The sequence below is a fragment of the Phascolarctos cinereus genome, unplaced genomic scaffold, assembly GCF_003287225.1.
Source record: "Phascolarctos cinereus isolate Bilbo 61053 unplaced genomic scaffold, phaCin_HiC Scaffold_8;HRSCAF=390, whole genome shotgun sequence".
NCBI lineage: Eukaryota > Metazoa > Chordata > Mammalia > Diprotodontia > Phascolarctidae > Phascolarctos > Phascolarctos cinereus.
In genome coordinates, this window is record NW_027556291.1 from 21,584,806 (window position 1) to 21,597,083 (window position 12,278).

The 12,278-nt window shown below is 39.3% G+C and overlaps 1 protein-coding gene across 1 annotated transcript in view; it reads right to left on the reverse strand.

The window, feature by feature from the left end:
• The window catches only part of LOC110193009 (connector enhancer of kinase suppressor of ras 2-like), a 556,515-nt gene that overhangs the window by 330,670 nt on the left and 213,567 nt on the right, over positions 1-12,278 (reverse strand). The window contains exon 3 of the mRNA XM_078147936.1: positions 3,829-4,031. Within this exon, the coding sequence (XP_078004062.1) occupies positions 3,829-4,031 (203 nt within the window). The remainder of the gene's footprint in view (positions 1-3,828; positions 4,032-12,278) is intronic.

The window sequence follows — 12,278 nt, forward strand, 5'->3', positions numbered from 1 at the left end:
GCCAGTAAACCACTGAGGCAGGGTCACAAGGACCATGATGTGATCTGAAGTGAGGCCCTGAAATCTTACTATTAAACATATAAGATTTGTAAGTTTGGGGTCATATTCAGCTAAATGGTTTTCAACTGCCAAACTTTATAATGACTATTAGATAAATATCTTCTCTAGAAATCATTTTCTTGAATTCCGTAGTTGTAAATTCCATGGGATATACATATGTATGTATAGATATATTTAGACAATAACAACATTATTTAGGCACTAATCAATATATCCCCCAGCTATTAGTGCTCACAGCCTACTCCAACAGTCTTGGAGCATTTTGTCTGGGTCAGACCTTTGCCCCTTTCATTCTTTATCCCTAGTTATACTTATCTGTGTCCATGTTGCATCCTTCCAGTAGAAAATAAGCTCACTGAGGGCCGGAACTGCTTTGTTTGTCTTTGCAATCCTGGCACTAGCTAGTGTCTGGAACACAGCAAGCAATTTGCTAAAAATGAATTTGAAATTCCAAGACTGGCATTTGGGAACATTACGTAAAGACCAAACCAAACCGAAGCCCAGTGGTTTTGTGTCCAGCAAGTGGTCCTAACATGAAGTTGTCATGCAGACGTAGGCTTGCAGTGTTTGCAAAGCTAATCTCTTCTGCTTTTTAACTTGATGTCAGCAAATCCAAATAACTCACTCTGGAGGCCATGAACATTTAACAAAAGCAAACAAAGAAGACCTGAAGAAGAGATTACTCTTGGGAGCAGGCCATGTGACAGGACTTTTTTCTTTGTTTTCATGATGAGCTTTTGAATTAAACTCTTGAATTAGCTCCAATTCTCCAAAATAGTCACTACCTCTATTACAGAGATGACTCGTCAGATCTATAGCCTTCTTTTTAATAAAGCTGAAATGAATTTTAGGCCTCAAAACATGGATTTGATTAAGCCAGACTGAACCAGGTCAAATAATACCTTTGAATCTCAATTTGAGAGAAATTCAATATTAACACTAATAATTGAAAATTTACATTTTAATAGCATTTTTCTCTTGCAGATTCCCAGAACACTTCAAAGACTAAACATATAGGGCTTTACTCACCTGTCACAGAGATAAAGCCAATTCTGGATTGAAACACAGAAGCCACTTTTCCCCAGTAACACCACTCTAACAAGTTTCAGAGAGAAAATAAGGAGCGCCTCCACCAATTGACACTCCTCACCAGGCAATTTTGAAAAGGGGAAATCGAATTACTATATGGGAAATGCAATTTGGCTAGGCCACTCAGGTAAAAGCTAAACCAGTAGCGTTAATGGGCATGAATGATTGAGTTCTCCAATTTGTACCTCAGCTGAAACACACCATCTCAAGGCCCCAACTGTGTTCAAACCCCATGCTGCTATCTGCTCTGAAACTGACTCAGAAGAGTGTCCCTAATGAGTCACTGGCACAACTACAATGGCATCGGGAGTTTCCTTAAAGAACTTTGCAAAATCAGATGTGACTGGGACTGTGAGGCTCAGAAAGTAACAGAGAGATTTCCGGCAAACACCTTCAATACAAAACACCCCATCTTGCATTTTAGGCACATGGACGACAATACTTCTTTCATTGACATCACAACTTCAGAAACCTGGCTATTCAGAAATTCTTTTCTGAACCCTTTGTGGTAATGGCACAAAGGGAAAATTAAGTAAGGAAACCCGAAGCCTTTTAAATAATGGCTATGGAAATCTGCAATGCTTGAGGTTTTAAGTTATCAAAGAGTTAATTAAAAAACCCGGAGATATAAATTCGACATTTTAGAAGGTTGGTCAATGAGGTCATCTTATAAAGACTATGTCGTTTCTGAAAGGGGTCTCTGATTGCCTTGAAGAGCATTTATTAAAAGAACAGGACTGAAGGCAAACCTTTCCCCTCCCCACTAATGTGCACACTAGAATTTCTCAATCTTCTGATTCTTAAAGAATGTTCATTAATGCTAACAACTGGATATGAACTTTGTGAGACAGGAATAAAACAAGAAAATTAAATCTAGCCATCTCTCAACATCTCAATGCGTTATAGATTCCATGTCACATGCTGGAGGTCCTTTCCTCTCATTATCACTTAATCAGTCCCCTTTTCCTGCAGTTCTCACCTTACTGTGCTACATGACAGAGATCCCAAGTGTTATGCCTTCTCTGATCCCCATGGCATAACAGGAAAGACAGGCAGTCAAGAGCCATAGGTTCTCATCTCAGGCCTGCCGTTAATCATTGTGCCACCTCAGGCAAGTTATTTAACTTCTCTCAATCTCAGTTTCCTTACTTGTAAAACTGAGAGAATTAAACTAGATCATCTTTAAAGTCCTGGCCAGTTATAAAATCCTACGGTTCTCTGAGCAGTTCCAGCAAAATGCCAGTCAACTGATTGGAACGGGCATGGGAAGAAAAGGCAGAAACTTCCATTTAACTTTCCTCTGACTGTGGCAGTTGTAACCTCCCCCTGTGTTCACTGGGTTTTTTCTTTCTGTTGTTGTTGTTGTTTTTTTGTCTATCAAGAATTGACTGAAAAATAAGCAAATAAAAAGTGGCCTGTTAGAAAGTAGGCCTCAGTTTCCTTATCTACAAAATGGCAGGGAGAGGAGACTGGACCAGAAAAGGAGCAGAAGAAAACATCTGAGTTCGTGACCCAGCCATATACTCTTCCCAGATACATCATAGCACTCCTACATCTCCCACTGTTTAATCTCTCTGTCTCTGGAGCTTTGCTATAGCTAGGAGGGAAGCCCCAGGCATATTAACCACACTGGCGTTCTCTTAGTGCACATAATTGAGAGGTGACTGTAGTCTTTCAGTCAGAACTGACTGGAGTCAAATCTAATTTGGTGGCTGAGAAACAGACATCTTCATATCATCCCTAAACACAGAACAGGACCAGAATTCAGGAGAGTAGATTCTAAAGCCTGGTCCTGGTTACTTAGAGTAAAATAGACAGCAGACTGAATCTTGGTTAGCCCAAGTGATAGATATAATCAGTGTGCATAGAAGAAGCTGTAATATTTGGGTTGCTATGAATGGTTCAGATAAATCCTAACAGGTCAGTACTGTTATATGACTAATATGTGACACAGGAGTTACAAATGAAGTTTCTCTGTTTACCTGCCTACTTAAAAGGACAAATAAGAGGCCTGTATAAAGCACCCGGTACCAACTCCTGAATAATCAGAAATTGGCTACATTTCTAGTGCAATCATAGGTCCTCTGTTTTCAATATTTACCTTCTTAGATATTTTCCCAATGTGCTTTATGCAAAAATATACTTCTCAAAAAGTGCAATAATTCTAATCTTTCCTTATGTGTACTACTGGAGCTAACTATTTAAATGAAAACCAAAGTAAATGAGTTTGTGGAGCACATAACATTTTTTGGTAAAGTCTACATCCTTCTCAATATGTCTCTTTTATAGATCTCAATTTTAAAATGGAATCATGGAATATGAGAGTTAGAAGTGGCCTTAGAGATCATTCTCATTTTAGAGATGAGACAAATGAGGGAAATGACTTTCCTAAGGTCAAAAGGCTTATGTCAGAACTGGGACTCAAACCCTGGTCTCTTCCATTCCATCTACCTTGTTTAATGAGGCAGCTCACCATGCAGCAGCCTGCCCCTTCATCCTAGGGTTATCCGAGCCTAATGGGAAGAGGCACTGCAAAAATAAAATTGAATGTAAGACATCAGAGGTTATAAAATGTCAAAGAACTGACATATTTCCAAACTATAATATAAAGTAGGAAAGACAAAAAATCAGTCAGCCACAACTACTCCAGGACTTTAAGGATCACAAGCTTAGAATTACCTGTCGAGCCAGGCCAGTAATTTCTTGGCTACACCAATCAGGTCAACTACAGCAGTGAGACAGTTACTCGGTAGTTGTCTGTATATTCTAAGACCGGTGAGGCCGCTCCTCCTTCGTCCAGCTAGAAAGCCCTGTAGGCTTTTGGCGGCCACATTCAGCTTGTGAGCAAGAGATCTCAGATTTTCAGTTTCCAATTCGTGGTTCTGAAATCAAAGAAGGGGATGGGGTGGAGAGAAAACACAAGGTTAAGCACTTTGATACATTCACAGAATCATAGATCATAGAATTGGAGCAGGAAGGGACCTCAGAGGCCACCCTCATTTTACAATCCTCACTTTCCAGATGAGGAAACTGAGGCCCTGAGAAGGGAAGTGACTTGTCCAATCTTATACAAACAGAAATAGAAGAACTAGGATCTTAACCACATTCTCTGATTCTAAACCCAATACTCATTCCATGGTACTGTGCTGAGTCTCCAACCAATTAGATGGATTTTAACTTCAGCCCTAAACAGCCACAATAACCTAAAAGATATGTTACCACTGTCAAATATTGTTTCTTTCTTTTCACTTTAATTTCAAGTATAAATGCCTCCCCTAACAAAGTTGTTTTCCTCCCTCTTATCCTGCTAAGTACTCAAGGGCGCCTATCCCATTCTGGCCAATCCCTACTAAGATGGTACCTGATAATAAAATATTAACACTCAATCTTAACACCTTATGATATGACCCTTCCCAGGAGTTTGCTCCAAGCCTATGAAACTCAAAGACAGAGAGCTAAAAGGGCAAATTATCAAGTAGTGGGGATGATATTTTAGAGCAGAAATAGCTGGCATTTCCTCTAATCATGCCACACAGGCAGTTACACTCTACTCCATCCATTGTTTAGGCACTCCCTGCCTCCAAAGTCCCTACCCTATTAAAGGTAGTAAATTAGGCATGATTTTTCAAAAGCAATGTAATTAAAGATGGTGGAGTGATAGGAAGAAGTGCAGTGAGCTCTCCTCCACAAACTCCTCCAAACAGATCTAGAAAATGAACCAGACCAAGTCCTGCTGGGGAAAATCCAGAAAAAGTCATAGTGAGTCATTTGTGCAGCCCAGCTTGGCATAGGAAAGAGGAAGCCTGTGGACACTGGAGACAGGGCATACTATATGCTGAATACTTCAATGCCCAGGCCTGTACTAGAGTAAGAGGAGGTCTGGGATACCACTAGTACCATACCATACCAGGTCAATGTGATGGGGAAGGGTTCTGTCAGCTTTGTCACTCGTTACCCAAGTTCTGGGTCACAGATCCAGGGTGGACTAAGAAAGGGACTTGCATAAGAGAGTGAAATTGATGGGTAAGGGGGCCCTGAGCTGTATATAGAGAAAAAGGAAGTTCAGAAGGCAGCAGCAGCAGCACTATGACTTGGACCCAAAGCCAGGGCAGGGTCTCAGTTCCAGCATATAGACCAGTGCCTGCAGAGGAATACTTGAGAGGAATTCCAGGCCAAAGGGGGACCTAAAACTGTGCCACTCTGAGCCAAGAGACAGTGGCTGAGTCCAGAAGTGTTCTACTACTGCAAAGTCTCACACCCAGGTCAGGAACTTGCAGAGCTCAGACCAGGGGTGGGGGTGGGGGGCAGCAATTATAGAAATATGAAAAGCTTGCAGGTCCCTGCTTGTCTCTGAGATCCCAGAATAATACAACACTCAATACTCCAAGAAAGCAGCAACAAGACTATCCCCGGTCTTTCTTCCAGAAGTGTGGCAAAGCCCAGTCATAACATCAAGTCTGAAGTCAAGAAGTGGGCTGGGAGAATGGGCAAACATAAAAAGAACTCCAGAAAAAATAAGTTATTATGGTATCCGGGATGCTCAAGACAAAAAATAAAAAATAAAAAACAAACAAACAAACAAAAAAAAAACACCACAGAAGAGAATTACTCCAGCATCTACAAGCAAAGCCACAGAGAAAAATGCAGCTTGGGCACAAACTCAAATAGAATTCCTGGAAGAGATGAAGCAAGACTTAAAAAAAGTTTTAAAGTGTTTTTATAAATGTTTTATAAATGAGAGTGCTTGAGGGAAAAAATGGGAAAAGAAATGAGAGCTATGGAAGAAAGAATTGGAAAGAAATTAATAGCTTGGCATAAGAGGTTCAAAACCTTGCCCAAGCAACAAACTGTCTGAAAATTAGAACTGAATAGAAGGCAATGACTCAATGAGGCAACAAGAAATATTAAAAAAAAGTAAAAAACCCTAAAAAATAGAATAAATTGTAAGATATAATAAAAAAATTGATTTAGCAAACAGAAAATGGAGAAAAAAATTTAAGAATCATTGGACTATCTGGATGCCATGACTAAAAAAAGATCCTAGACATAATATTTCAAGAACTCTTAAAAGAAAACCACCCAGATGTCTTAGAACCAGTGGGCAAAGTGGAAATGGAAAGAATCCACTGGCTACCCCCTGAAAGAAACCCCAAAATGAAATTATCAGGGGAATTATAACCAAAATCCAGAACTTCCAGGTCAAAGAGAAAATACTACAAGCAGCCAGAAAGATTCCAAGTACCACAGTTAGGATCACACATGATTTAGCAGCCACAACCATAAAGGAGCAGGGAGTTTGGAATATGATATTCCAGAACTCAAAGGACATGGGCTTATAGCCAAGGATAACTTCATCGGCAAACCTGAGTATAATGCTATAGAGGAAAATGGAACTTTAATGAAATAGAGGACTTTTAAAGCATTCCAGATGAAAAAACCAGAAGTGCATAGAAATTTTGAAGTTCAAACACAGGAGTGAAGAGAAGCATAACAAGGTAAACACAAGTGAACAATGATAAGGGAATGAAAAAAGGATAAACTGCTTATGTTCAAATATGGGAAGATGATATAAGTGCTCCCTCTGAACCCTATCATCATCAGGGTTCATAGAAGATGTCCAAATTGACAAATTGATGATCTTAAGAAAAGAAAAGAAAGAGAGGGGAAAAGAAATATACTGGGGGTGGGGGAAGGAAAAGGAAAGTCATGGAAATTTATCTCACATAATCAGGGTGCATAAGTAGAAATCCATATAAACAAGGAAGAGGGGGCAGAAGGGAGCAACTGACATTGGTTAAAAGAAGGAAGAATACACACATACACACTGGTGAGTACAGAAATGTATTTCACTCAACATGGAAATAGGAGAAAAAGGGGAGAAGGGGGGAAGGTAAACTAGAGGAAGGGTAGATTAAGGGAGGGATTAGTCCTAAGCAAAAATAAACTCTAAGGATATAAAAAATCAAAGTTTTCTTTGAGGTGGTAAAGATTGGGAATTTACGGGGATACTCATAAACTGGGGAATGGATCAATAAGTTATGGTCTATAGATGTGATAGAAAACTATTGTATTGAACTCCTATCAGCATAATGACCAACCAGGATTCCAGAGGACTAATGATGAAACATGTTACCCACCTCCTGATAGTGAGGTGAAGAACTCAGAATTCAAAATGAGACAAATTTTTTTTAGACATAATCAATGTGAAAATTTATTTGATTGTCTATATATGTTTGTAAAGGATTTTTTTTTGTCTGGTGTCCTGAATGGGGTGGGAATGGTTGGGGATAGAAGTGTGAGAAGTTAGGTGTTGACTGATTAAAACAAATAGTTTTTTTTAAAGCAATGCAATAGATAACATTTTGAAAATAATATAGCCAACTTCAGAATAGCTACAATAATAGGGTAAGGGAAACATGAGCAATTTAAATCCTAAAGTAATCACCAAGTTTTATTTTAAGCAATAATATCAACAACTGGTAAATTATAAGAAATTAAATCTTCTATTAATCAACAAGCATATAACCATTTATTAAGCACTTATTAGTTGCAGTGCATTGTGCTAATATGTGGGAATACAAAGACGAAAGTGAAGTAGCCCCTTCCCTTTAGAATCTTACATTCTAACAGGATAGACAACATGTATAGATTAAAAAAATAGACAGACAAATAAATATAGACAGATATAATGCATTGTAATTTGGGTAAGAAGCATACTAGCAATAAGGAGCATCAGGAAAGGTTGCATGTAGAAAGTGGCATTTGAGCCAAGTTTGAAGAAAACCAGGGATTCTAAGAGTTAGAGGTGAGGAGCAAGTTCATTCCAGGCATGGGATGGGGGTGAGGGGGACCGAGTTGGTGACAGCCAGCACAAAGGCACAAGATATGGGTGCAGAAGGTGGAGTAAACCATTAGGACTAGATCCCAGAGTTCATGGAGGGGAAAATATCAATCAATCACTAAACATTTATTAACCATCTACTATGTACCAGGCACTGTGTTAAGTGCTACAAGAAAATTGGGATAGTATAGAGGAGTTGGGTAGTAAAGAAATTTAAATGCCAAGCAGAGAAGTTTATATTTGATCCTAGAAGTCATAGGGAGTCACTAGAGTTTACTGAGTAGAGGCATGGCATGATCCAACTTGTACTTCAGCAAAATCACTTTGGTGCAGTGTGAAATATGGATTGGAGTAGGGAAAGGCTTGTAGTAAGGAGATGAAATAGGGCAGCTAGCTGGCACAGTGAACAGAGCAACGGGTCTGAAGCCAGGAAAGCCTGAGTTCAACTCTGGCCTCAGATACTTATGGGCTGTGTGACACTGTGAAAATCACTTCACCCCATATGCCTCAGTTTTCCTCATCTGTAAAATGAGCTGGAGAAGGAAATGGCAAACCACTCCAGCATCTTTGCCAAGAAAGCTCCAAATGGGGTCATGGAAATGACCGAACAGCAACAAAAGGAGATGAAATAGGAGCCTACTGCAATAGTCCAGATGAGAGGTGATGAGAGCTTGAATTAGGGTGATGATTGTATGAGTGGAGAAAAAGCGATACTGTGAAAATAGAAATGACAAGATTAGACAATTGATCGTATAAAAAGGGTGAAATTGAGAAACTGAGGATGGTTCTGAGGTGACCAGGAAAGCTTGGGAAAGCAAATGAGTTCTATTTTGGATACGTTGAGTTTGAGCTGCCTCTGGAATGACCAGTGTGAATGTCTAATAGGCAAGTTGTGGTATAAGTCTAGAGTGCAGGAAAGCAATTAGGGATGGATAGAGATCTAGCAGTCATCTGGATAGAGACAACAAATGGAATCCATGAGAGCAAGTGAGAGAGGATAAAGGGAGAAGAGAAGAGGGTCCAATACAGAGACTTAGGGAACATTCACAATTACTGACAAATCAGTAACGAAGACTGAGAAGAATCAGTCTGACAGGTCAGAAGTAAATGAGGAGAGATCAAGGTCACAAAAACCCAGAGGATGATAAAGCATCCAGGAGAAAAAGGAAATCAACAGTATCAAATGCTGCAGACAGGACAAGAAAGGGGAGGACTGAGAAGAAGCTATCAGATTTGTCAATTAAGAGATCATTGGCAACTTTGAAGAAAGTAGGTTCAGCTGAGTGGATAAAGTTGGAAGCCAGATTGTGAAGGTTTAACAAGAGAATAAGGGAAGAGGAAGTAAAGGCACTAAGTATATACAGCTTTTTACGAGGAGTTGGACCAAGAAATAGAAATTAGATATAGGATGATAGCAGAGATGAGGAGATCAAGTGAGGGTTTTCTTTAAGGCTAAGGGAGAATTTGGCATGTTTGTAGACACCAGGGAAAGAACTGGTAGGTAGGGGAAAATTGAAGATTATAGGCAAGGCTGATAATGGGGGCAGTCTTGCTGAAGGAGATGGGATCAAGGGTACATATAAAGGATTTGGCAGGAGTGAGAGCAGCTGCCTCTTCATTAGAACCTGAAGTAAAGGCAGAAATGATGAGGCATGAGGTCAAAGAGTTGTGAGATGAGGAAGAAAGTTTGTCAGATGAGGATGAATTCTTTTGACTGTTTTCAGTCAATTCTGACTTCAGCCAAAAGGGGAGGGGAGCAGTGGTGTGGGAGGTTTGAAGAGAGAAGAAAGCGATTATAATAGCCACTGGAGAGAGTAGGACAGAGGATCAATTAGCTAGCAATAAAGAGATTGCCTTGCTTGAATTAAGGGCCCAGTTGGGATTAGACAACATAAATTTGTAGCAGACCCAGTCAGCACAGTTATGTGACTTCCCCTAGTTCTGTTCAGTTGCAGAGCAGGAGTAGGGTAGGCTGATAATGGGAGTAATCCAGTATTGGGGTTTAGCAAGACAAGCGGTCAAGGGATTTGAGAGTAGAGAGGAAACTGCGGAGGATACCATTTACTAAGAGGATGATATGGGGAAAGGAAGATGATGTAGTCAGAGCAGGGCTGATGGCCTGGGATGGTAATGAGGGACAGATGGACTGGAGGTCGCAGTGATAATGAAGTAGCGGCTTAGGCAGAATCTGGCGCAGGGAGAGAAGGAATGGCAGGACTTTATAATCAGATAAAGGCATTTCAGAGTTCTTATTCATGGAAAATGGGAATTTGAAGATGATTGGAAAATGGAAAAAAAGGTAAGACTTTTTTATTCAAAATAATGCTCTTTTCTTCCTCAACTAGACCTTTCACCAGAGCTGCTAACAAGCAGAAACAGCAACTGACTTGAATTTTCATTTTATTTCCTCTCCCCAAACACACTAAGGTAGAAATGTTAACAAGCAGAGAAAGGACTTTAGGGAAAGGACAGGCCAGCTAATCAGTCCCTGAATAATTGATAGGCTTTATTCGACTAAAAATAAAGGTTTCTAGCTACTGACTATAGCTTAAACCAACTTCCTCTTGGCTTGGCTTATCCTCAATAGAGATGGTCAGCATCTGCTGAATAGTCTTTGTTTGGAAATAATAGAGATGAACGTGCCTTAAAAAGTGTTAACTGTTATACAAACGCAAGGTGATTGTTTATCATTATTAGGTCTTATTCTAGAATTCTTTATCAATGTTTCTGTCTCTCCTATAGTTTTACATTTTGAAATTAGATTTTAATTTATTTCCAAAGCTAACATAATGAATGCAGATCCCTCACATTTGGTAGCCTGATGTTGTCTACATATGTTTGGAAGGGGAATAGGAATTTTCTGTCTTCCAGTCTGCGTACATTTAAAAGTGATTTAAAAAAAAGAGAGACAAGTGTTTGTCCCCAGACACATTACATTTTTTTAGCCCAAAGCTTCTTACTCAATAATTACTACCTCTTAGGCTGCAACCATTTTGAAGTAAAAATATAATGTATTATTATTTGATAAAGGAAATATCCAACCAAACTATAATGGTAAGCAAAGTGTTAGCTGCATTAAGGTAAATCATAGAAAAATTAAGCTTTTATTCACCCTTTCACATCCTGTTACAAAGTAAATATGTAAATGCACATTTTTCTTGAATTTTCTAATATCATTGCAAAAGTCCTGTAAAACATGAAGTGGTATATAAATATCAGTTTTTCTTTGATCTATTTCAAAGGGTACAAAACTGGGAATGCATTTTTCCCTCCTGGAAATTTTATCTAACATTATTTATTCTTGTATACCCTCCGCAGAGAGCATAATATTTTTCAGAACCTAAATACAATGCAGCGCATGGAACTTGGGCAAATCATTCAGAATGAGGGACCAGGAGGTACTTTCCCAGTAATTTTTGTAGAATATATGCCTAATAATATCCTTTAAATTAAAAAGAAAAGGTTTTATACATATAAGAAAGATCGCCATGGGAATGCCAATGCAACATTTGTCATCATTAATATCATGTAGCCAATTGTTTTGGGGAAAAAACTCAAAATGAGAGCTAGAAATATTTTTCTACTCTTCACACATCCTACGAAACTGAATTTGCTATGAGGCCAGGAAGGAGATATTTTACCAAATGAGACATGTATTTGCTTTAATCCCTTTGAGGTCTTACAGACATATTAACTGCCAAGAGAGGCAATCCCCTGTGTTTCTATTAAGATGTGAGTTATAGGCTCCTCAAGTTATGTTCTGACTCATGAAATGAAATAGATCATCAATTCTTTGCTCCAGTTGACAGTTTTTTTTTTCCCACAAGTATATGGTCTTCATTAGCCCTAGAGAGTGGAAGACTCAGAAAAGCTGATGACAATAATAGCTATAGAAAGAAATGTCATGCATTCAACTTGATTCTCCCCTCACCATGAGGGACCAGGGAAAGCTGATTCCTCCTCCAAGTTGTCTCTCCGTAACTGGTAGCCCATGTGGGCAGCGTGCTCCAACATCTGGCTGTTCACACAGGAGCCAGTGTGAGGAGAAGCTTGAAATGGGTGACTCCAGAAGCCACTGTTTGTGCCCAGAGCATTTCTGTCTATAGAAACCTTCCATCCACATGACCCCGAAATACACATTGACATTTAGGAAAGTCTTTAAAGTTTGCAAAGCATTTCACACACAATATCTCATTTGAGCCTCATACAACTTGTGAGTTAAGTACTCGCAGTGTTGTCCCCACTTGACAGATGAAGAAACAAGTTCAGAAAGGTTAAATGACATCAA